We start from the raw sequence: 23036 nt of genomic DNA, 5'->3' as shown, positions 1-23036 counted from the left end.
GTGTCCGACAGGTGTACGGAATGGTACGGTGTGTTTACAAGCTAGTCTGTTTGTATGGACGCCTGGACGCAAATTACGGTGGATGACTCAGTCCTCTCCAGTTAACTTGGTTAATGCACTTCTCTTCAATCTTGACCCCACAACGTCATCCTCTGTTCCACATTTTCCTGTTTTAAGTGGTACAGACGGAGTTGTTGTGATGTTTAAGAATAGATGTTCCCGTGCCTGGGGCACCTGACAGACAAGCAGAAAAGTGTGATGGTAAAAAAGTAGTCTTTCCAACTTCCTGACGTTCTACAGGTCGCTGTCACTAATCGTGTGGCCTTCTTTCCATGACGTCCGTTATGGTCATTTGATCTTTTGTTTCTGTGTAAGACCATGAATATTAGAACTTTACGATCCCGCCCACTTTTTATTGTGAATGATATGTCCTGATATCAGATGTCGAATTCTGTGAATGAGTAGATTATGCTGCTTTAGCGATTTTGTGGGTTGATGAAAGCACTGTTTCATCCCATTGACAAGAACGTTGAACATTTATTAATGTCTAAAAGTTAACTTGACCGTGTAGTAGAAAAGTCAACTTCTATTTAAGGCAACAGTCTGAGAATGTTGTATATGTAGATCACCCGGCATACCAAACAGAAGTGACTATAGACCCCCTGGGTCGGAGTTTCACGCCAAACAATGGCTCTAAACTGTACCAGTCACCCATACTGGAGGATAAACATGTCTGTGAGCACGGCATTGTGGTGTCGGCTTGCTGTTTTGGCACGGTTGCGACGTAAACTTCTAGGGACAGAGAAAGAATCATACCACCGTCTCATTGTTGGTGGGCCGTATCGAGGCAAACCGATACGGCGCAAATACCAAAGCAGGGAACCGAAGATGTCTCCAAGGGGTGAATGACGTAAAGTCTCTCCTTAGTAACAATCAACGTCTTAAGGGGACGAGACTACGCAAACGATGGGGGTGATGTAAGAAAAAAATTCCTTACCTTCTAATGATGAACGTGTGGCCAATGTAAATCTTTATCTGCATTGCATTATATAACTGACGCCCAGACCGTAGGTAGGTTATAAGAAAATAGAAGCTGTGATTATAGTGACTACAAAAACTCCTGGCAATCGTTGATACCCAAAAGAAGTTTCCCCCGAGAAATTGTCGCCGCAGGGGGTACGGAAAAGCCCGCCATTGAAGGTTCAGGGGGCGTGGCCACAGGTGAAGGGGTGTGCAGAACTTCTATAAATACACTTCACGTACATTCGGTGCCTAGGTAACACTTAGACCTCGTGACCGCCTGAGGATCAAGTATCTTCAACTTTTTATATAATTTAGGCCATCGTCACTTCTGGCTCCGTTTGTCAGTAGAGCCCACGGCATCCCCCCAAGTCGGTAGAAAGTTCACATAGCTAGCTCAGTGGCTGATCGGTTGCGCCTTTCCAATTGGTAAGCGGCTTCCGCGTTTAGCTGTTGAGTGAAAGTCAGAAGTGTCCTCAGGAGTGTTAGCCTACGCCAAGTGTCACCCTTTTCTGTACGTATATAGCCCTACTCGAAGCAACCATAGAGTTTCTAAAGGCCGTGGTGGGCACACTGGTGTCCCAGATGCACGTCAGCGTGGTCTTCCCGAATATTCCCGCCCACGATGTCGAGGAGGTGCTTGGGGAGGCCGAGACCTCGAGCTCCAGCGGCCACGGCACGGACGACGACCGCTCCGACATAGACAGCGCCTCCGACGTGTCCGAGGACGACGGTCGGGAAAGTCCGGGTAAGCGACACACAGACTCATTCATTTGTCTTTAATTGTATGTTAAGGACGCCGGACATTTTCATGTGTAGTGCTAGGATATCATTGTCGATGTTCAATGAACCATTCGCCAAACCGCCACGATCCCCCCACCAGACAACATGGCTAGCCTCCACCAGGCCCTCTTACGGGCGTATGAATCGTAGAATTCGGCAGAAAAAGGAATAATTAGCCAGTAGAGTCAGTCTACAGTGAAGATCACATTTCGCCCTTTTGCAAGTGAAACCCTGGCGTAGTTAGTCTGGTAGAGACTACAACATGGCAGCCAAGTTGACCCTTTGTCTATCATCAGTATGAGTATGGATGAGTCATTCTAGTTTGACTAGTCGACTAGTTCTACAGTAACGACACCAACTGTCAACCATACGGTTCAATGACCTGAAAGTACGTGCGAAATCTTTGTACTTTTGTCTGAACTTTCTTGTGAGATGTCTTGCCTGAGAACTAAGATGACGTCATGAGAAGATTACTGACCCGTTACATTCTTAAGGAATCACACCACCTGATACTGCAAGCTGATCTCGGCTAGCTTTACTAGTTTTGTTCACCTGTCTTTAGATAGTAGGACATGCGTAATATTTACAAACCACATACATTATGACCACTTCATATCGGCAAGCCTGTTACGTTTAAGCCTGTTTCTTAAGGAAAAGTAAAGGCCCGAACACTACAAGTGGTAGATATGGACAATGCCTCCACTGTTAGACGAGTAGGCGCGTAAGATTTCTAACGCCCAACAGGTTATTATCAGCGCCCAACAGGTCATTGACATATGGTATGCCATTAGTTTTTAAAAACATGACAAATAGCTATACTCCGCTAGGTCTCAAACTAAAGATACAATTTATCTTTTGCTGAGAAGTTACTTCTTCTTAAGAAGCTAGAAGAGCTAAGAAACATGTCGTCGCTTCCAGATCATGACTATTCTTTTGGTTAGATTATTACTTGGTTTCTTATCCACACATACATCTGACCATCGTGATTCGCGAATAAGACCAGCTCACGAGCGACTGAAATGTCAACAGGGCATACTGCCACGTCGGTCGAAGGTAAATGGTCCGAATTAGGACAGAGCGAATCGCTGAACGGTAGGCCATTACTCAGTGTCCAGCGCCATTAGCAGGCAGCCATGCTCGGTGGGCGGGAAGCGTGGCATATCCATCATTCAGGTGTTTCTTCTCCCCTTACCTTCTCAGTCTACTAGTGTTGACATACCTTCACGTACTGCTTCTCATGTGTGTACAATGTACATATATATCCCCTCGGTCTCTTCCACCGTTTTTCTTTTTTTTTGTGTGCACCAAAATGGCAGAGAATTGCTACTGTAAATGCAGAAATGTTCGCGGTGAACTCTTTACCGCGAACATAAAATCACCGCAAAAAGTGTTTCCATTTTGTGACTGTAGCACTACTATTGTTTCAAACGCGAACATAAAACCACGGCGAACACTCCATTTGCTCTCTACCGCGAAATTAAATCACCGCGAAATGTCTGCATTAACAGTACTAGTATATAGATTCTACGGACCAATTCTGCAATACAGTTCCACCCCACCATTGACCGTTAGAACGCGTGTTCCGGTCGACGACCTTTCAGTTACGTCGCGACGTCATCGAAACTATGGCTGCCGAAACTGCCTTTTCGCTGAAAAGGTCCAAAGGTCACACAGGGCTTCCAAGTTGCCCTTTGTTATAACGTTAGCTAGTGGCGCTGCACCTGTTCATGTGGTGAACGAGGAAATGAGCGGAGTTTTACAGGGGCTTACGACGGACAGGATGTGGTGAAATACGTAACCCTAGTAAATCTGTTCCAATAAGTAAACTGTCATCTTTTGGTGTATAAAATAGCACCGTGCGCCGATGGATGGGCGGGGAAAGGGGGCAGGGTTAGGGAGTCAATTTTCCTTACACTCTTGTGGTCTTGTTTGGTATGGTAATGAAAAATATCCACCCAATTGCCAAGAGCTGTGGCTAAAAACTCCTGGTGAGTTTAGTATTGCACCCGATCCCGATCGCGGATCTGTCAATATGCTTTCCTTTCAAGTAAATCTTTGCTTTTAGCTATCCGGGAAAATCAAATGCAAGTTCACTAGTTCAATTCAAGACAGTAGTCTCTCCCCATCGGCAAAATCATTACCAAACACTGCCCCAGTTACATTTGGCGTAAGGCCAGTATTAACAGTCTTCAACCTCTCCAAACTTCTTTCCTCGAAAATGTCATGTTATGACTTTTAGGGTGCGAGGCACCCTTTGAAGATTACCTTATATCAATACTGTTGAAAGCTCCTAACGTAAGTGGTACTCTAACCCTGAGATGAAAGAGATGGGCCTGTAGAGTAGGCATACGTACATATATATGAATGCGTCTTATGGGCGTGTCGACCTGTAACTACCAACAGTTTACACATATGCATGCATGAAGGCGGGATTGTTATATGGCACTTGACGGTTAACGTTACTTCCTTACTACTGTTATCAACCTGAGAGCAGTTCAATATTGTTATTCTGCCCCTTCTTATTTGCCCTTATCATCATCACCATCATCTTTATTCATCTATTGCAAACAGCCAAGGATATACCTCGGAACCAACTTCATAGATACAGGAGCCTAGTTGCCCTTGCGACAGGTGACGTCCATGTTTGAAGAGTCCGAAGGTCACGCGACATGACCTCACACTCGTGTCATCACGGTTAGAAAGGTCAAGGATGAATCATTACGTAGCTAGTATTCCTGGGATTAGTCCGAGCAGTGAGTCATCTCTAAATTGTTCAAAATTACGTCCAGTTTGCACTAACACAGTTGTTAAATTGTCAGAAATAATCGCAGCAGAAAGTAGTCATCCGAGCTCATATACTTTTACGAGTGATGCGGCTTCAAATGTCGATGTCCTCATAAAAGTACACTGACGGAAAAATCGATGTTTTGGACATAATTCTTCTTTACAAAATGCAGTTTAGCAACAGTGAAACAAATGTAGCAGAGCTGCGTGTGCTAGAGTATTTGGCTCTTAGGCTTTGCCATTAGTATGACGACAAGACGGGTTCAACTGTGAAAGGAAGTTGGGATCAATAACTAGCTGCAGGGGCCAAACCGATTAACCGTTGCCCAACTTGCTGACCTCGGTCTTCCAACGCATTTAGCAGAGAAGTGCATCATAATAGGAAATCAGTTCTCTCCAATTTTACGTAATCAAAGACCACAACAAACAACGGGAAATGGGGTAGGCTCCATCAATGAAGGGGTGTGTCTGGCTAGCATGATGCGCTCAGGACTGTCCTTCATTCATACCGTCCGATGTCCATGTGTGATGAAGGATGGTGGAACTTGACCATTGCAACATGTGTGCCTCGCACGTCGTGCTCGTATCAGTAATCCAACACTTGAAAACGAGATGTCCGCTGCCAGAGACACAAAAATAACTCACTGATGATGAGTTCGCGTGCGAGAACCGCACGACTAACCGAGCTATGCAGCAACTGTGACTTTCCATTAGTGTTTCTAAGGCTAGTTTGGACTTGTTCTAAGTTGTAAGGCAGACTCCAAATGATGTGTATACAGTAGGAGACAACATGTCTGTGGCGAAAGGCAACATCGGGGCCTTTCAAAAGACTGTGAATGTCATTTGAGAAATATAAAACAAACAAATAGAATTGAATCTGACCGCATCTGACGACATTCATCGTGACGTTTGCCTTGAAAACACAGCGGGGAGTTTCATCAAGGACACGGGAGGCCCGCTCCAGTATCATCAAGTTCTTGATTGTAGCTATAGGATCTTCTGTCTTTTTATCATTAACTTGATTAAGTTGTCCTGCCTGACTAACTACTTATCTACCTCTATCGATCATTTGATCGGCATTACTTTATCTATATGCTACATGGGGTATTTTATAGGACCAACTCTATAAAATAACAGTAAACAGAAATATTACCCCGCATCCACGCTCCCGCTCATGAGCCGAAGTGGTGATTGAATCCTGACACGTATTAAATTCCATCTATCAACCAGCCTTATTGTGCTTTACTGTTATCAATATGGTATCTGAGTGACTCCTCTGGTGAGTTGGACATTCCTGCTTGATTCTCCACATTCCTGCGCGGATGACGGGCGCGTGCTTGCCGTGCCGCGGTGGGAGCCTGCGGCGGGCCCGCGCGCCGACTCACCGCCGACTTCCCCTCACAACTCACACGCTGCCAACATTTCCGACGACAGGGAAAGTGACTCTTGCCGAACGGGCCAATGGACGATATAAAATGAATACCAAGATTTTGATTGGATATTCTATTAAATACACTTTGCCTTTGAGTCTTATTTTCAAGAATGAGATCAATGGCATTATAATGTCCTTGCTGAGATCTATTGACACCATATTCACCTTCTATTGCCCTTGTAACGCCGAAATAAATAATAATGGACTTGTTCATGGGACAGTACTGATTTCTTAAACCTACAAGTAGCTATTGAAAACTGAACTGCATCAGTCAATACGGCACAATAATATCCGAAAACAACTTGAACCTGCTCTATTTTCGGCGAAGTGGTCGACGGTCTGCTAGTTTCATGTTGACCGACTCTTCAAAAGTACTCTTTTGATAGAGACATAGTACAGGTAGATACAGTATATTTTATCCTGGCAGAAAGGGCACTGCAAAGTGTCCAAGGGCCATCCGCCAGGAAGAAAAATTCTAACGTTAATAGATAGGAAATTTAAGGAAACGCGAACTCATGTTTAACTTGAAGGGGAGAAAGTTCACTCCAATCGGAAGCAACTTCCCGGCTTAACTTCCGGTGACTCTAAGGCCTTACAAATGTTTCCTTAGTGTTCAGATTGTTTAACGATAAGGAAAAAGTCACAAATCAGTTGTGCTAAGTTCGGTTCTCAGCGTGCTTAAAGCTTTGTCTGTGCACAAAGGTAAGTTAAACACCACAATAACTCAGGTAAAAGAGTGCAGTGGTCTGTACTAACACCTAGGATACCCTTATCTGTGACGTCAATGTGACGTCAGGTCCGGAGACAAATAAACTTAAGACAGGGGATTGGCTGCGATCTACTAGGCGTCCACTGATTGGTCACTTACTTCCGGTGGTTTCAATTACCAATATTTGTCTTAGTTGAGTGACAGTCAATACTTGGTAGAATGACCTACTGGGCGACCTTTCAGATCCCATATGTGGAGTACGACACTTATGTGTCGACAGCGTTGATTGGTCCGTGTGGCTAGGTTTCGAAAAGTCAGGTAAAGGTTCGGACTATGATACTTAGTAGCTAGAAAACAGGAGAATCATTCGATACAGCATTAAAAATAACGTTATCTGAAAATCTTTTGATACAAAAATACTGGGCTATGCTGCTTAGAAGTGATATGTCGACGCAGTCTTTCGCGGAGCCGCCAAGTGGCGTAGTTGATTTCATTTTTAATATAAACAGACATATTTTATCTATACCTTGATGCTTCCCTTTCCCGTGTACGTGTGATGGTTGGAGTTTAGCCTCCACCAGACCTTCCTATGGGGTTATGTAAGTAGAATTCGGTAAAAATAGGGTGAGTAATTGGGCAGGAGTTTGGTTCCTGTAACTCTGGCCGACTGGTGTATCGTCCAGTTTATTTGCCCGATTTCTATCATTCCAGCAACATAGGGAGTGACCCCTCAGTCTGGTCTGGTAGTGACTACCGGCCAAAGCCTTCGGTGTACGACGGTAGCGAACTACAGTGCAGTTGCCATTTGAAAATTGACATAGACACAGTCGCGTTACTAAATGACAGCACATGTCAGGCCTCTACGCATTTTCTCATGTGGTGTACGATTTAATACTAAATCAGTACGCACATTGGACTTCACAGTGACCTCTTGAAGTTCTTCCCAAAGTAGATCTAAGCTATACTTATGACTGGTATAATACACTGACTGAAATGTCACAGGACGATGATCCGTGTGAAATCAAAAATACTTATTATGCTATAAATTTCACAAATGGCATTTGTGTCTCCCCCACTTGACGTTGTCATATTGTGTGTCACACGCGCAAGGAGTCCATAAAAATTACTGGACGTGACAGTCTCCACCAATCAGACCACTCGTTACAAGTCCCGCCTCTCGTTCCGGGCGGCATACCTTTGTGTGCCCATATTTGGCGGAGCACTTCCGGTGTGACGGGACTGTACGCGCTGCTCTGCGCGCAGTTCATTCATTCAGTTCTGTCCTGCCAGGTGACAAGTTCTGCCTCAGACATTTCGTTAAACTTGGTTTTTCCCTGACTTGTGTCGACCCACAGAAAGTCTACAAGTTCCAGAGGAAATGGCCGTTGCTGCCGTCAACTTGCCGATGTCCTCCACGGACGACTCGGTCTTCTCTGCGGACAACATGTTCGGCGGGCAGGGGAGCGCCGGGGGCGCGCCGTCGGCACCGACCCGTGATCGTACCTTCCTGCGGCCGCTCTTGCACTCGGAGGGGGAGGATTGGGGAGAGGTACGTCCTTAAATTTCAGCTGTTTCTTGTATACGTGTGTAAATTTAAGACTTGTGTTTAGGGGTTCGGGGAGGAGAAACATAGTCGTTAGACGGTCGTTAGTTGCACGAGGTTATGAAACATCGAGCGTGTGCCCTCCATAGCCGGGCGCCCGCCATGACGGGCCCAAGCGTTTGTCAACTTTCAGTACCAACTTTAATCACGTATCATACTCCTCTGCTTCATCGTATCATCTTGCCAGTTCCTCTGCTTCATTCTGTGACAACTGAACAGTTTGATTTAGGATCTATATTTTGAATATTTGTTTTGATGACTTTCTGCCGTGACACTTGCGGAATTTCGCCAACTCGTGTCGTCTGACATGCCTGGCCCGGTCACCGACCAACATGTTATCGGCCCCTCCAAAAATACAGTACTCTTTCTAGAACAACCTACCTAAGGCAAAACCCTGTGTAATATTTCACCAAAACCACGCGGATTCTGTTCAAAACGTGTCAGATCTGTGAAAATTTAAGTCGATATGTTTGAGTGAAATCGCGGTGGGGTGTGAGCACGTAGCACATGCTCCAAACGCGTGGGCGGTGGGACCGCCCTCTTCTCGGGCCCGCGCTCTCCCTACCGCAGTCCTCCCGGCCCCACTCCGTGCTGGTCGCGTTATCTGGTGATTTCCTGCAACACTTGACACCCCATCGCGAACAAACGAATCCATTCTTTAGCGACAACTCGTGTGGGAATCATCAGGCCAGATAACCTAATGAATAACACGTTTTAGCCATAAAACGCAAAGTTTATATTTCTCATCGTTGAATCGCCAGGGAATATGATTCACTATGTGTACGGTTTAGTTTACATCCGCACTTCGCATGGTTTCCCGCATTTTGTCGCGTGAAAATGTACAAAAAAATTGAATTTTTGAAAGAAAAACACCATCACCGGAGGCAGAAGCACTCTTCGCTTGTCTGATCCAAGGTAACGATCGCCCTTCATCAAAACCTCATGTGGAGGGCAAACGAAAATAAAACTTGGCGTCGGGTCAAACTGTCGGTGCAAGTCACGTTCTTCATGGACCTAACTTCCTGACGGGTTCTAACCAGCCTGACGCGGCGGTAGAGACGGAACGTTACGAGGTGTCCTTGGTGCAATACCCGTACGAGAGTACTCCCCCCTCTCGATCGGGCAACACGGTAGTATTGAATAACAATCAAGAGCCTGAGGGGAACACTTACGTTGTTTACATGATAAAGAGTACGAAATTCCTGGAAAAACTATCTGTATCTAAAAACAAGGTTTCAGAAGGTGTTGTCTGTTCCTGAAAAACTGATGACAGTCACACTTTATATTGACTTCCTCTGTTCCTGGAAGAGAAATGTTAATGCCCTTCTTACTGTAGTTGTAGTAACTGGGGGCCTTTCACCTTTGTACTCAAGTTACATTTTACCTGGGTTCTCCTTAGGCCTAAAAGGGAAGGGCTTGGGTTACACATGCATCAATGGCAATGGCTTGAATGGCACAAACCCAATAAGGCTTCACTTTTCTACTTAAAACTGTTCTACAATAAATCAAGGCAAGAGAGAGGTTGAAGAAAAGGACTGACGGAAACTGAGTGTGCATTTCGACAGGTGCACAGCTTCTACTCCTAGTGCTTGCCTCTTGTTTAGTTTTCATTACAGCTGTGAAAACGTGTTTATCTACACTCGTTTGGCAGCATTTGAATAATACCATTTGCAAACAGTACATATTGTGTTATGGTCCACCAAAGCTAGGGGACAGTCAATATACGTGAATGCCTGGCAAAACACAAGTCAACTTTTTCTAGATTATTCTTACATCATCCAGTTTGCCACTATTGGGCTAATCACTTGCAAATTAGATAAGTAATTAGATCAGGTGGATGAAAAAGGATTGGTATTTTTTGTGGACTAGAAAAAAATGGTAAAACCTTCATTGTATTTTTAGCAGTGAGAACTCTTAAAACAAGGCTTACTAGGTGATTCCAAAATGCAAAGTCACCCATTCTGACGTCATGCGATGGCAAAGGTAATCGGCAAACAGTTACAAACACTTTTGTTGTAGCAACAAATTCAACAGTCATGAAAGTTCTCCTGGCAGCGCTGTAACAATCTATACCCATAAACTGGATTTTTATCTCCAAACCGCTGGTTTCCAGACCGTTGGTGCCCACATTATGTGTGTGAATGTCTAATCTGGCAAGTGTTCAAGGATGTGAATTACTGGTGAACTGGCAGACACAAAGCTACCGAAGTTCACCGTATCTACCCTATGTTTGCGTAATGAGTGTTGCTGCACTCAAAGCAAAGAGAGCTTCACATGTGGGAACTTCTCATTAAACTGGGAATAACACGAAGGTTCCCTGACTTGTGCTGGTCATCTGTGTCTTGGAAAAGGCCCAAGTCTGAGTCACCCCACACTCAATATACTAGTAGTAGTCCAGACACAGTAAAGACGCTGTGTGGTACATGGAGGCACTTAGTTATGTTAGGTGGACAAAATTCCAGTCTGTTTACTGTCCAAGCTTGGGCAGAAGTTCAACTTTGCCATGGACTTTCATTCAACTGAAAGCTGGGTAACCTCAGTTCAGTACCCAGGGAACACTTGGTTACAGTTTGTTTATATCTGTGTGTGTGTAACCATGATAGGAATGTAACATGTTATATGATAGTTACAAATGAATGGGTTTATCATGTTCCTTTTTGGTAACAAACATTTATGGTGAATTTTGTTTTTGTTTTGTTCCTTCAGCAGACCTTCAAAGAGATGGACAAATACCTTCAGCTGCCCGACCATGTGCTTCCACCCCCTGAGAAGAAGTCTAGGAGAGAGAGCGCCTCTGTTATCGACGAGTTTTTCAAGGAGGAACCTAAAGATGGCAACAAAGATGGTCCACTAAACATGAACGTCAACTTCAATGTCATCATCCCAAACCAGAGCAGAGACTATAACAACCTCAGAACAGGGCTGGTCAGGCCCCGGACTCTAAACGTGAAGACAGAGCCCCTGTCAGCCTCCTGTAACTTCCATTCTAACAGTTCCACTCCAATCCACACCCCTCCGGCGGGAACCCCCATCACAAGCTTCGCCTCCCCCAGCACACCAAGCACATCCACCTTCGTGATCCCGAGTCAACCGGACAACCCCGTCACCGCCCAGAGTCAGGTCCACGTGGGCGCGGGAATCAACATGAACTTAGCAGCGCTGAACGTCCGCATTAAGGAGGAAGATGAACCAAAGTCGTGCAGCTTTCACAAGTCTGTGCCGGTGTCCATGTACCACACGGCCCCCAGCATGGGAGCAGGGGGCATGGCTGGAGGCAGTGTCCAGTTCGCCTCCGTGCAGTATCCATTCGTATCTCAACAGTCCGGCTTCCCCACACCTCCAAACTCACACCCCGGTAGTCCGTCAGAAGCGCCCAACGCGCTGACGCCACCCCCTCCATATTCCATAGCAGTGGCGCAGCTTCACACCAACCCCTACGGCAACCTGGTGATCCAGTCCCACGGACCTCCCAGCAAGTCCCCCCAAGGACACCAGTCCATGTCTCTGTACAACAGGAAAAACAACCCCGAGCTTGAGAAGAGGAGAATTCACCATTGCAACTACCCAGGTGAACTTTGCTCACATATCTCTGTTGTTATTACTATATTTAGTGTCCCCATGCATGCAGGGCAATTACTTGAAAGAGTTACGACTGACAGACAGAGCAAACATTGACGGGTCACTCTAAATCCTGCAAGATTTCTAGATGAGTCTTCTAATCTTTTTTTCTGATGGGGCAGTTTTTGTCTTCATATCAAATTTCCCAACCTTACAAAAGGAGCTGATTAAAGATGGCAAAGGTTATTAGCTAACCATGATGAAGGATAACACTGACCAAGTATCCTGGATAACAGTGGGCAGGGATAGAGAACTGATCAGGCCAAGATAAAAGTCTGACAAAAGTCTGACTACAGTATTCTAGAATAATTGTGAAAAGTAATTCAACAGAATTGGGGGCAGACAAAGTTTTAGATAGGCTTGTGCTGGAGAAATCGCTCCTCTTCTACCAAGTATGAATATCAAAAATGCTTAACTTGGATGAAACTCAAAACCTGAAAGATGATACCATGTGTAAGTTGTAAAAGCCTATCCTATGAAAAGGGATAAAGTTTGTTGATATATTAACCTGGTCACCCCACCACTTGAGTATGAGTCATCACAGACTTACAATGTACATTAGATTGAGTATGAATCACTAGGCAGACTGTACCATATCTCTCCTGTGGGGGTGTTGTCACTGTTCTTAACCTTAGTGAGGTGTGAGATTAAATACAAAGTAAACTTGTAGAAGGAAGTTGCAAGAAGATGTGAATAAACTAGGGAAGGAAACGAAGACTCATATTTCTACTAATAATGGTGGTACTGGTAGTCAAAGCGACAATTATTACCAGTAGGTAAATTGATAATGTTTAACACAAATTTGATAGAATTACATGATACACTTTTAATTTTATCCGTCGATAAGACTAAGATAAGTATGTTTTTGCCATACAGCAATTATGTTTGAAGGCTTTTGGCGCTTTTTTTGTAACTATGCACAAGGATATTATTCACAGCCCATTACTTGGTACAAAACATGGTCATAAGGGACCTATGATGAAGGTATGGCCTTGAGATAAAGGGATTTGGATGATAACTGTGTGTTGCTGGACTAGTGATTAAGATCTTAATGGTTTACGTTTGTCCCCTTTTGCAGGCTGCACCAAGGTGTACACAAAGAGTTCCCACCTCAAAGCACACCAAAGGACACACACAGGTGAGAAACTGTCCCTGGCATCAATTCCTGAACAAATTGCCTTTTAGGAAAATTGCATACCTTGTTTTTTATGTGCATCATTCAAGGTGTTTGGTTTCCCAATGGGAAAGGCCAAACAGTGAGAGCACATTTCTAGATCAGAAGATATTCTCACTGGTTGCCTAATTGTGAGAACGGACCATGTCCATGACCCCAAGGCTAGACTATTGTTCGGTTGGTCGTGTTTGTGTGCTGTGCGACTAGGCACCTAATTAATGACCCCATACCAAAACCATGTTTGCAAGAGCAGTTGACTGCATAGATGCAAACAAACATTTTGTAAAAAAATAATAGTGTGGTGTATGCCCCCACTGTTTGCCCAATGTACCCTCAAGGACAGGTGAGTTTGCTCATTGGACAGGCAATTTGTCTGTTGTCTGGGTGTCTAAACTTCAAAGAGCTCAATGCCAATTCATTACCCATTCAGTTGCTTGATTGTGTTTAGTCTTGTGTGCATAGAGTTCTGTTAGCACAGGCCGACAACCTTTCTTCCCTTAATTGCTGTGTTGTGGCTGTAGCTACGACCGTTAACCTGGGCAAAAATGCGAAAACAAAGAATGATCAGTCATATGGGGCGTTGAATAACGATGTGAAGATAATGAAGTACCACTTTGTACCTTTGTTAATCTTTACAAACTTCATCCGCTTTGGGAGGACCTTTGCACTCACACATGTGGACAATTGTTTTCTGAATGTTGGAGTAAAATATCACCAGGCCATTGCTTGAATCATATCCAAAACTTCTTACATTATCCCTTATTAGGATTTACTAAGGACGAGGTAAACGACACTTTGTGTCTTCTGATTATACACATATGACTGCACTTGGTGACAGTAAAGAAACTGTTTAAGGAGCCCTTGATACAAAAGCAAGGTCAGACTTTGTTTACAGGCAGACAATGGTAGTGAAGTAGAATGTTTCCAGTTTTATGTTTTTGTAGCTCTTGTAAAATCTTCCCAAGGTCATTTCTTTAATGTTTTCCCTTCTTTTGTGTCCTTTGTCCAGGTGAGAAACCATACAAGTGCACATGGGAGGGCTGCCAGTGGCGGTTTGCCCGCTCAGACGAACTCACCCGCCATTATAGGAAACACACGGGGGCAAAGCCATTCAAGTGCCAGGTGTGCGAGCGTTGTTTCTCCCGCTCCGACCACCTCGCCCTCCACATGAAGAGGCATCAGAACTTCCACTGCTGAGACTATCACCATTATCCTCCTCTGTACAGCTGGGTCATAAGGAGCAGCACCTTTTGTTTTAATGTATTTTCTAAATTTGATACTGTATGAATGATTTGTAAAGTTATGGGATTATAAATGATGTGCTGTACTACCTGTGACCAGCACCAGAGGTGGATTTAGTAGGTAACAATAACAAATAAGGTGCCTTAGCAACAAAACCCTGCTTGTACACTCTGCATCAATCTAAGGTGACAGGCTAAAAGCCTGGTCCAATATGTCACTTGAAGGGTGCTGGATTCAGTTGATAGCCACATCAGTACACGTTTTGTACATTTGCTTACTACATTGAAGAGGGTCTCAAATGTTTGTCCCGGTATTACATGGATACATAAGCCGTAGTAGAAAGGCAACACCAGTTGTTGGGGACCCACAGAACAGTTAGTATATCAGTTAATATTTCTCCAGCATGCCAACAGTGAAATGTGGTGAGCTGTTTGCCATATTTGTCTTGGCAATTTGTGTAGAAAGAAAAGAAAACATCGACATATATACTGAGTTAAGATTTGAAGAGTGCGTGGGCGGAGAGGCATGCATGGCCTCCAGCCATTTGTAACAGTACTACACCAGTTTTAGTACAACACTATGCAAACACCACTATTACTAGGGTGTGAAGGTACAAATCACAACATAATATTTGTTGCACGAGGGAACCTGGAGAAACGTTTTACTGTATCTGTACTGTTTCTACTTCTCTAAGGTTCCTTAAACATCTGACCTTTGTCATAACAACGCTGATAGGAAATACGAAAGAGATATTGTATTAAGAAGAAATATTATTTCTGTTACAGTTGCATTTCCAGCATATTTCTGTGGGAGACCATGCTTGTAATAAAAGCTCAGGATTTACCGTGACAATCAATTGTTAAATATGATGGTATGAAGGTAGCTATGTATCAAGCTCTATGCAATGATGTGATAGATTCTTTTTATATAGAAAAAATGCTGTAGTCTATAGAGAATATTGAAATTCGCTATCTGTACATTTTGGATGATTTGTTTTCCAACAAAGTTTTGGGTGAAAAAGATATAGAATAGTTATGTCTTGAAATAGTACTGAAAAGCAGTAGCATATTTTGTATGATGCTGGGGTAATGAGTATTGTATGATATGATATTGCAACAGTTTTTGTATAGACAAACCAATCTTTCTGTACGTACGATCACTCTAAACAAGAGTGCATAATGGAGATTATTTATTAAGGAGCAAATTCAATGGTTGCAGATATATCGTTTGCTGAGATATGTTCAGGTCTCTTATGGTTATGTCTTACCTCCATAAAAACAAACAAAAAAATGGATTCCATGGTTCTGTATTAAGTATCACTTTGTGCTTTCTACTAAGATATGTTGCAATAAAAACACTCCAAGCTCAAGCAAGATTGACATTCTTGTGCAAATGAATAGTTTTAGCACATCAACCCAGAACTGAGGATTCTTGTAACATTTTGTGTTCCCTGGAGTGAAACCATTGCAGAGTGGAACTTGTTTTCATCGTTGTTTTCATCAAACATTTACTTTGGGGGCTGTTTATTAGTTAGCTTAAACAAAACCATCAAATACTGCATTTCTGTGAAGCAAGGTTTAAATACATACAAAAACTGCCCAAGAAGACCACTCGTGGCCAGCGGACAGGTTGTCACTTTAGACAGGATTCATAATGGGAAAAAATTATCCAAGTGTCCAAAAAGTATTGACCAGGTGGTCCTTAATGTAGAAGTGGTCACTTGTACATGTTTAACTGTGAGCATAACTTGTGGATAGATGGAGGATAAAATGGCTTGCATGTATCAAAAGTAAAGCCAACAGATCGTAAATTTAAAGAGGTTGCTGCAACCTTGGAGCTCAAGACTCCACTCAAATGGAGTGTAATTGCTTATGAACCATTGCACCAAAGTTTGCACATGTACAGGAGATGTACATGCCCTTCTATGCTAAATAGTCACTGGATTGATCCGTAGGATGTAGGAATTCTGGATGGGGGCCAACAGACAGTTACACATGTAAAATGATGAAGGAGACACTCAAGCATGACATTGTCATGATTGTGTGAGAGGAAAACCTCATCATTACATTGTTCCCTCTGCTGCCCCTTTACAGCTTGTTCTGTTGACGATGGGCACTCAACCGAAGACTCATCACAAAAAGTGCATTAGGCACCGTGCCACCTTATCAATTTTTCACAAGATAGAAATGAAATTTTTGCAGTGGGGCTTTGGAGTCCAGAAAAAAACATGGGGATTACACTTTGCCCCATTAAGGGCCTGGGTGATGTCACATTTATTTAATGCCTAAACCAACACAGGGAAGATTGGAAAGATAAACTGAGAGGTGAATGCTCTATACAGACTCATCATCCTCACTATTATTACAGCTTGTTGCTACTTTAGTCAATATATACATCCTTGTGTAAGATACTAAGTCTGGCTATTCTGTCTCATAGCAAGAAATCTTGAAACAATTAAAAAAATATCGCTCACCCTAATTCCATTGATTCTTTTGTCGGCATATTTAACCCAGTGTGGCAAGACAACATTCTAAGCTAAATGTGTACCGTGTCACAAGTGACAAGTACATAATATTTCCTATGCAATATCAACATAACCATAATGTATAGTAGTCCACTGTTTTAATGTATAGCCCTTGAGAAACATAAGAACTAAAAAGGATCCCTGAGATACTTGGGACATGTCCAAGATATCTTGTTTAGACTCCACACTGTTGGAGCAGCAACCATACCTCATATCTAATGACTAATGATGTTACTACTGGGCTATAATAGAGACAGAGAAGCCTGGAAATAAAAACACCACTCATCCTTGGAATATATGGCTAGAGTATACTGGGTACTACTATATACTACTAGTTGCTGAAGTCTAACATGTTCAGCCACAGCTGGTGTGGTGAAAGGCTGTATGCTAAATTGCTGCTTCTACATATACACGACACTTGGTAATTATGATGCTGAAAGTCATACTTGAAGATAATTGAATTAGCTGGGCATGTCTCAATCAAACAGTATATGACGTCGTATATGAAAATGGTGGAAATGGAATTTGGTCTCTGTTGTTCTGCTTATCTTTGTCAAATTGCAGAGTTTTTGTGGGCTAACTGGTACATATTTGATAGACAAATATTATCTCGTGGGGGTACAACGGTTGGCATCTTTACTGTCGGATTGTCTATCTTGTCGGCAGGCTTTGAAGGCAGGTCAGTGAGAGGAAGTGTGGGTGGGGGGACAGGCCACACAGCCTGGTCCTCATCTTGGGTGCTCCATAGAGGTAAAGATCACCAGGTCTGACTCATATGCCAGCCTATTAAACACAGGTTCCCCAGCAACACATGACTTTCAGCAATCCAATTATTTCAGGGAAGGGACTTGTAGAATATGGTAATCTCCAAGCAGCAGTGGTGACACTTCTTTTTTTTTTCATCCTCTCATAAATAAGAAAAAGATATATGGTACCAGAAAATAACATATGATTTGGTAGAATCTTATAGCTTTCAGAGTGGTCCAAAACATACCTCCGAGCTTAATCTCTAGCGGAGCCATCAGAAATCCCCATACTGTAATTTGGTAATGGGGCAACATGTCCCAAAGAATGTAATCCACGGGTATTTTATGTGCATCCAGTACTCTGCAATTAGTGAAATCCTTATTGTAGGAGGCTGTTTGTTCTCAATGCCCACTCACACATTAAGTTTTTTGGGTGACTGTGAATGTAAAGCTCTGTCTTATTTTCATGTCTGTTTTCCAAGAACATAGTGGTTAAGATAAAGCTTGCAATGCTGTACTTGCAGAGGTATTTGGTCTAAGTAAAATCACAATAGTATTATATAATCCAATTCTTTTGTAGGATACTGACATAATATGGGTCTCCTGTCCAGTCTGCTGGTTTTGTGGCTGTCAGCAAATACAAACCTTGGCATTGTCAAATTTCTCATAAGACATACATAATGTAACACAAGAGACATTATAATGTAACACAAGAGATATTATGTTTCTTCATCATAACAAAAATTTGTTTTACGGGTGACTTTGAGCTGGAATAAGTTGTTCTTCAGATCGATATAACCACGATAGTCTTGACCTTCCTATGTGGTGAGGAGATTGTTCTTTCGCATCTTTGTTTCAAGAAGCCAAATAGGTCTTTACTGTAATCATCCAACTTACTAGTAACTTATAACTTCAATATAAGTTCTGCTATCAGATGCAGCAGAAAGCACTAGAAGCTGCATTGTAGTTATAAACAGTTGGATCAGCAGGTGGTATATAGCCTTTGAAAAATACAAAGACTAGATCCCTGCTAAAGGTCAGATGACTTTTGAGATAACTGTGAGAAGTGTATGTCACCTATATGATGAACTACCTGCCAAAACAAGCCTGTCAGTTGAACATCACAGGTATTCACAGGTGGTTTGGGCTTGCTGAATGGAGCAAATATTCAAAGTCGCAAGAAAGATTTGTTCTATGATGCAAGAATTTCAGACTTATTTGCTTGTGTTTCTTCATATACAAAATGCACAACTTGTATGTGAAATTTGTGTTCTGACATTCGTGAAATTGAAAACGTGAAAACAGTAATTGGATTGAACAATATATAAATAAAGGGCTCTTTACAGCTGTAGATTTTTGTCCGTCCTCTCAGTTTGACAGAACAAATCTCTACATTCAAGTGCTGAAGGTGCAAGTCATCTTTTTTGAACTTCTTAATCTCCTAAAAAGCTATTGCAGATCTTTTAATGAGCACATTTCAAATGGCTTCTCCTTAGTTTGGTGGATGGCTTGGTTGCAATTAATGACCTGATGAAAATGTAGTGAAGTTTTAATTTTTATCTGTCGAAGGGGGAAGGAATGGCTGAATCTTTTCCTTTCCAAGCAGCAAGTGTCATCCTGGGACGGAAGGACAGACACTTGGAGCCATGCCGTGTCAGAAAGAATTATAAACAGGAATAAAACTCCTTTCTCTGTTGTAATTTGAAACAGAGAGACTTCTTCAAATCTAATCTTATCCTGAACCTTTCAACCCTTTAAGACATGTTTGACAAGATTTATCAACGTCTGGATTCAAGTTTAAGTCACTCAAAATCCCAAGAGCTTGTGCAGTTTACTAAATAGTTAATAAAACTTTGGTGCTCACCTGAACATAACAGAAATATGTTGTGATCTCGAGGAATAAGATAATGTACTTTGTGTCTCAGCGGCATTGTTTTTCTCTGTCACACGTCACAACTATAACGTTACACCATTTTCTGTCAGTATACAAAACTTAACATGACCATCTCGTACTAGAATATTTTTCAATGGTGAGTATGGTCTATTTGGCCATCAGCCGTGACCCTTTGGGGTTACCATCCAGACTGACCTTGTGCAACAAGTTGTCAGACGTTCAGTGTTCATTGTTCTTTTGTCACAGGTGTACCCTTTGACCGAGGTAACAACTTGTTTTTCTGACTCTCCTAAAAATATCAACAAAAGATTTTCATGTAATTAAGTCTTGTGCCTTCGAGCTATTGTGAAAAGGGAGAGATAATTATTGTGTGTGTCCCATTATGTGACATCATGATGATATGCTTGTTTGCAAGACAAAAAGGTACCCTTCCATTGAAAGGACAGTTTGAAACATGATAAGCTGGGAAGAAACTTTCTTTATTATCGGGGACAACAATCATGTTATTACTCACTAATACTTACCTGTAATAATTCTTAAGTTTGGATGATGACAACATGCCCACAATTAGGATGTTCCCTTCCTGGACGTTAGCTTTTCGATGTGAATCAGGTTTGTCAAAATTCTTTAAAATTCAGTATAGTACAGACCCATCCTTCTTCATCTTGTCTTATAATTAGTGGCAACTTTCCCTTCCCCAGGGTAAAAACAGTTCGAGTGAACAAAAGCTGAACGAAGCTACATTGATTAGGTTGGTACAAAAAATATGAAATCCTTCTGCCTTAGTTTGTGATTTTTATCAGCCATGTAAGATTTGAATTGTATGACAAAATCCATCAGCATTAGATGCTCTCTTTTAGTCTCTGGCTCCAACAGAGGAGCCACTACCTTTCATGGTCTGAAGGAAATCTTAGTTCTCTTCACAACAAGTTCAAGCCACACTGAAAAGCTCCTCCAAAAAGTGATTTTGAAGAATTTTCTTTGTTAGATCCAAAAGACATTAAAACAAAAATCCTTTCAAAAAGGAAGACCTTTTGGAATCTCTTCAGTTTAGATTTAAGATTCAAAGCTACTACTATATGTTGTTTTTAATTAGTAAGTTTTCCACTTCTTGGGTGTTGGGTTTTTGAGGTTCAATCTATAAAGAATAGGGGGAATGGGGGATGCATATACGAAATACGAGTTCAGACAATTTCAATAGCCAGACAGCGTGCCACTATATTACTCATAACACTGTTTTACTACCAGTCATTTGTAACATTCCGATATTGAAGACATGTACATGGCCATTTTCCAAATACCAAATGTGTTTTAGTTGCTGAGGAGGAAAGAGATGCAAGTTAGACTCCCACGCACATTTCTGCAGACTGACTGAGATGTTGATGCCACAATTGGCAGATGGGCAAACTTCCAAAGAACCTTCTAGTCTCTGACAGTAAAGTTAATGTGCAGATGTTTTCTGACTAAGTCTAACGTTGTCAGATTGATGTTTTCCATCAAAGTGATCTTTCCGCTGCGGTTACATTTTAACCAGTCTTGTTTCACTTGAACCAGGGAAGAAGGGGTTAAGTACAACTTAATCTGGATCCAGATCTGCAATCAAGAATTTTCACAAGCATTCTTTTTTCTGGAGCCATATAAAATTCAGCTAATCCAGACATGTTAGCCTGCCAACAATTTGGCGTTCCCACGACCTATTACTTACTTATTATCTGCATCCAGGATGGACTGATGGCGGTTAGGCCAATCCAAAAAACTACTTGTTTTTGAGAGAAAATACAATGAGAGTTGCCCCATTGCATTGAGCAAACTGGTTGTCTACTAGGATGCTTTGGCAGAAAGATAGATCGTTACTCTGAGTCTCCTTGAGCTTTTCCAGTTTCAACTTATCACAGGATAAAATCTCTTGAGGGTCCGAGGTGTGAAATAAACTGGTTAAGGCTAATTTTACAGACGACCACCTATAACCAGTGTTAATAGGTTAATAAGGAAAAAATCACCATCTAACAGCTAACATCTACTAACATAATTCCGCAAGGGTACATAATTCCGCCACCCTGAAAAGATACGTCCAAACAGATCTCCAGCCCAACGTCCCTCTGTATAATGCACTCCTGTATATCTAAACTGTGCATACATGGGGGGTACTGCACTAGAGATATCTCAAACGCATTGTTTTTCAAAGTGGCACATTATATAACCTGGCGGATTAATGTTAATGGAGGTTACATCTAGTTTTTTTCACATGAGAAAAAAACCTTAGCATCCTAGCTTGATATCAAACAGCAGGTGGGAATACAAGAGACATGTGGAAGTACAAATTAAAATGGACCAGTCCTGCAGAACTACATCTTAATCTTTAGCCTTGTTTCCACATTTAACAAAATTCCCCTTTCGTCTTTGGACAAAGATCATGTCTATAACCAGATAGTCTCCAATTTCTAGCAAATCGTTTTTGACCATGACATTGTCAGAACCTAGTCAGGCCACAACGTTATACGCATTCTAAATTTTAGGGATGACATCTGTGTGTGGACGAGGCTATCATTAAATGAAGCCTGTGTGGTCTATTAAAGTTGCCTCATGGTTGTTAAGGTCCTGTAGCCTGGCCTTTTATGGCATGACGTCCCAGTCATAATACATGGGTCTGTGTTGTATCAGGTACTGTAACAGCCGACAAATAAAGGGTTTGCATAATGTAAAGGTCTAGAACCAAACTTTTTAACAACGGGAATGATGCTTGCGTAAATCATTACTGCAACAGCTAGCTGATGCATTTTAAAGAGCAGTGTAGGTTTGACTGCATATATTACATGTCAGTCTAGTGTGCATACTGTCTCATATTATCCAACACTGAAATAATGTCAAAAAGTGTTAAACCAACAGATATCACCTTCACAATATTGACTCTACTTTGACAAATGAATACAAATGTACTGATACAGTTTTGTGAAGAAGCAATGCAAAATCCAGGATTTGTCAAAAGAGGGCAGTTGATATGAATAACTGTAACGTTATATTTACATGCATAGTTTGCAAAAACTGTCTAAATGATTAGTGTATTTGAACATATCAAGAGTAACATGTTTGCCACAAATGTTTTCAAAACCAAATATAGCACCACAGTCCAAATATAGTACCAGTAGCTGCCTTTTCAGCAACAACTCACGATGGTTATCAAAATAACATTTGTTTGCTGACTACTCTGGGGTTAGCATCAAGTTATCATTTGTGCACACAGAAACACCTGTTAGAAGTTGTGTGTAGGACATGTAGGAGATGGGGGTATCACACACAGCAGGGTGCTGTCTGGCACAGTTCCCTGTGCACAGGATGTGTGCCATTACCTATTGTTTAACACCTCATGTTGGCACAGGTAACACATGAAGACCAACTCAAGGACAGGAGGAAGTCGTCTCTTTCCCCTTCCTCTCACACTTCACTACTGGACGTGATTATGGGCAGACAAGTTGTAAGAGTTTCCGAGATGGGCAATTAAGATGTCTT

General features: G+C 42.2%; 1 protein-coding gene across 2 annotated transcripts; it reads left to right on the top strand.

The window, feature by feature from the left end:
• Positions 1-1275: 1275 nt before the first annotated feature.
• Positions 1276-15734, top strand: LOC136436582 (Krueppel-like factor 5). Of its 2 annotated transcripts, none has more exons than XM_066430656.1 (5): positions 1276-1768; positions 8084-8277; positions 11041-11899; positions 13028-13087; positions 14133-15734. In XM_066430656.1, the coding sequence occupies exons 1-5, from the start codon at positions 1606-1608 to the stop codon at positions 14318-14320; spliced, it is 1464 nt and encodes a 487-aa protein (XP_066286753.1). In that variant the 5' UTR covers positions 1276-1605; the 3' UTR covers positions 14321-15734. The 2 variants fall into 2 exon arrangements, with proteins under 2 accessions (XP_066286753.1, XP_066286752.1); XM_066430655.1 differs by having other exon boundaries at positions 11038-11899.
• The last annotated feature ends 7302 nt before the right edge of the window (positions 15735-23036 follow it).

Source organism: Branchiostoma lanceolatum, chromosome 6 (genome assembly GCF_035083965.1).
Source record: "Branchiostoma lanceolatum isolate klBraLanc5 chromosome 6, klBraLanc5.hap2, whole genome shotgun sequence".
Taxonomy (NCBI): Eukaryota; Metazoa; Chordata; class Leptocardii; order Amphioxiformes; family Branchiostomatidae; genus Branchiostoma; species Branchiostoma lanceolatum.
This window is presented reverse-complemented; position numbering and strand designations above follow the sequence as displayed.

What these genes read in the sequence shown, in the direction of transcription:
- LOC136436582 (XM_066430655.1), top strand. Translation starts at nt 1,606, where the DNA reads ATGCACGTCAGCGTGGTCTTCCCGAATATTCCCGCCCACGATGTCGAG. An exon ending in AGGGGGAGGATTGGGGAGAG is followed by an intron (nt 8,278 to 11,037) that starts GTACGTCCTTAA and finishes TTGTTCCTTCAG; the next exon opens with CAGACCTTCAAAGAGATGGA. An exon ending in TCACCATTGCAACTACCCAG is followed by an intron (nt 11,900 to 13,027) that starts GTGAACTTTGCT and finishes CCCCTTTTGCAG; the next exon opens with GCTGCACCAAGGTGTACACA.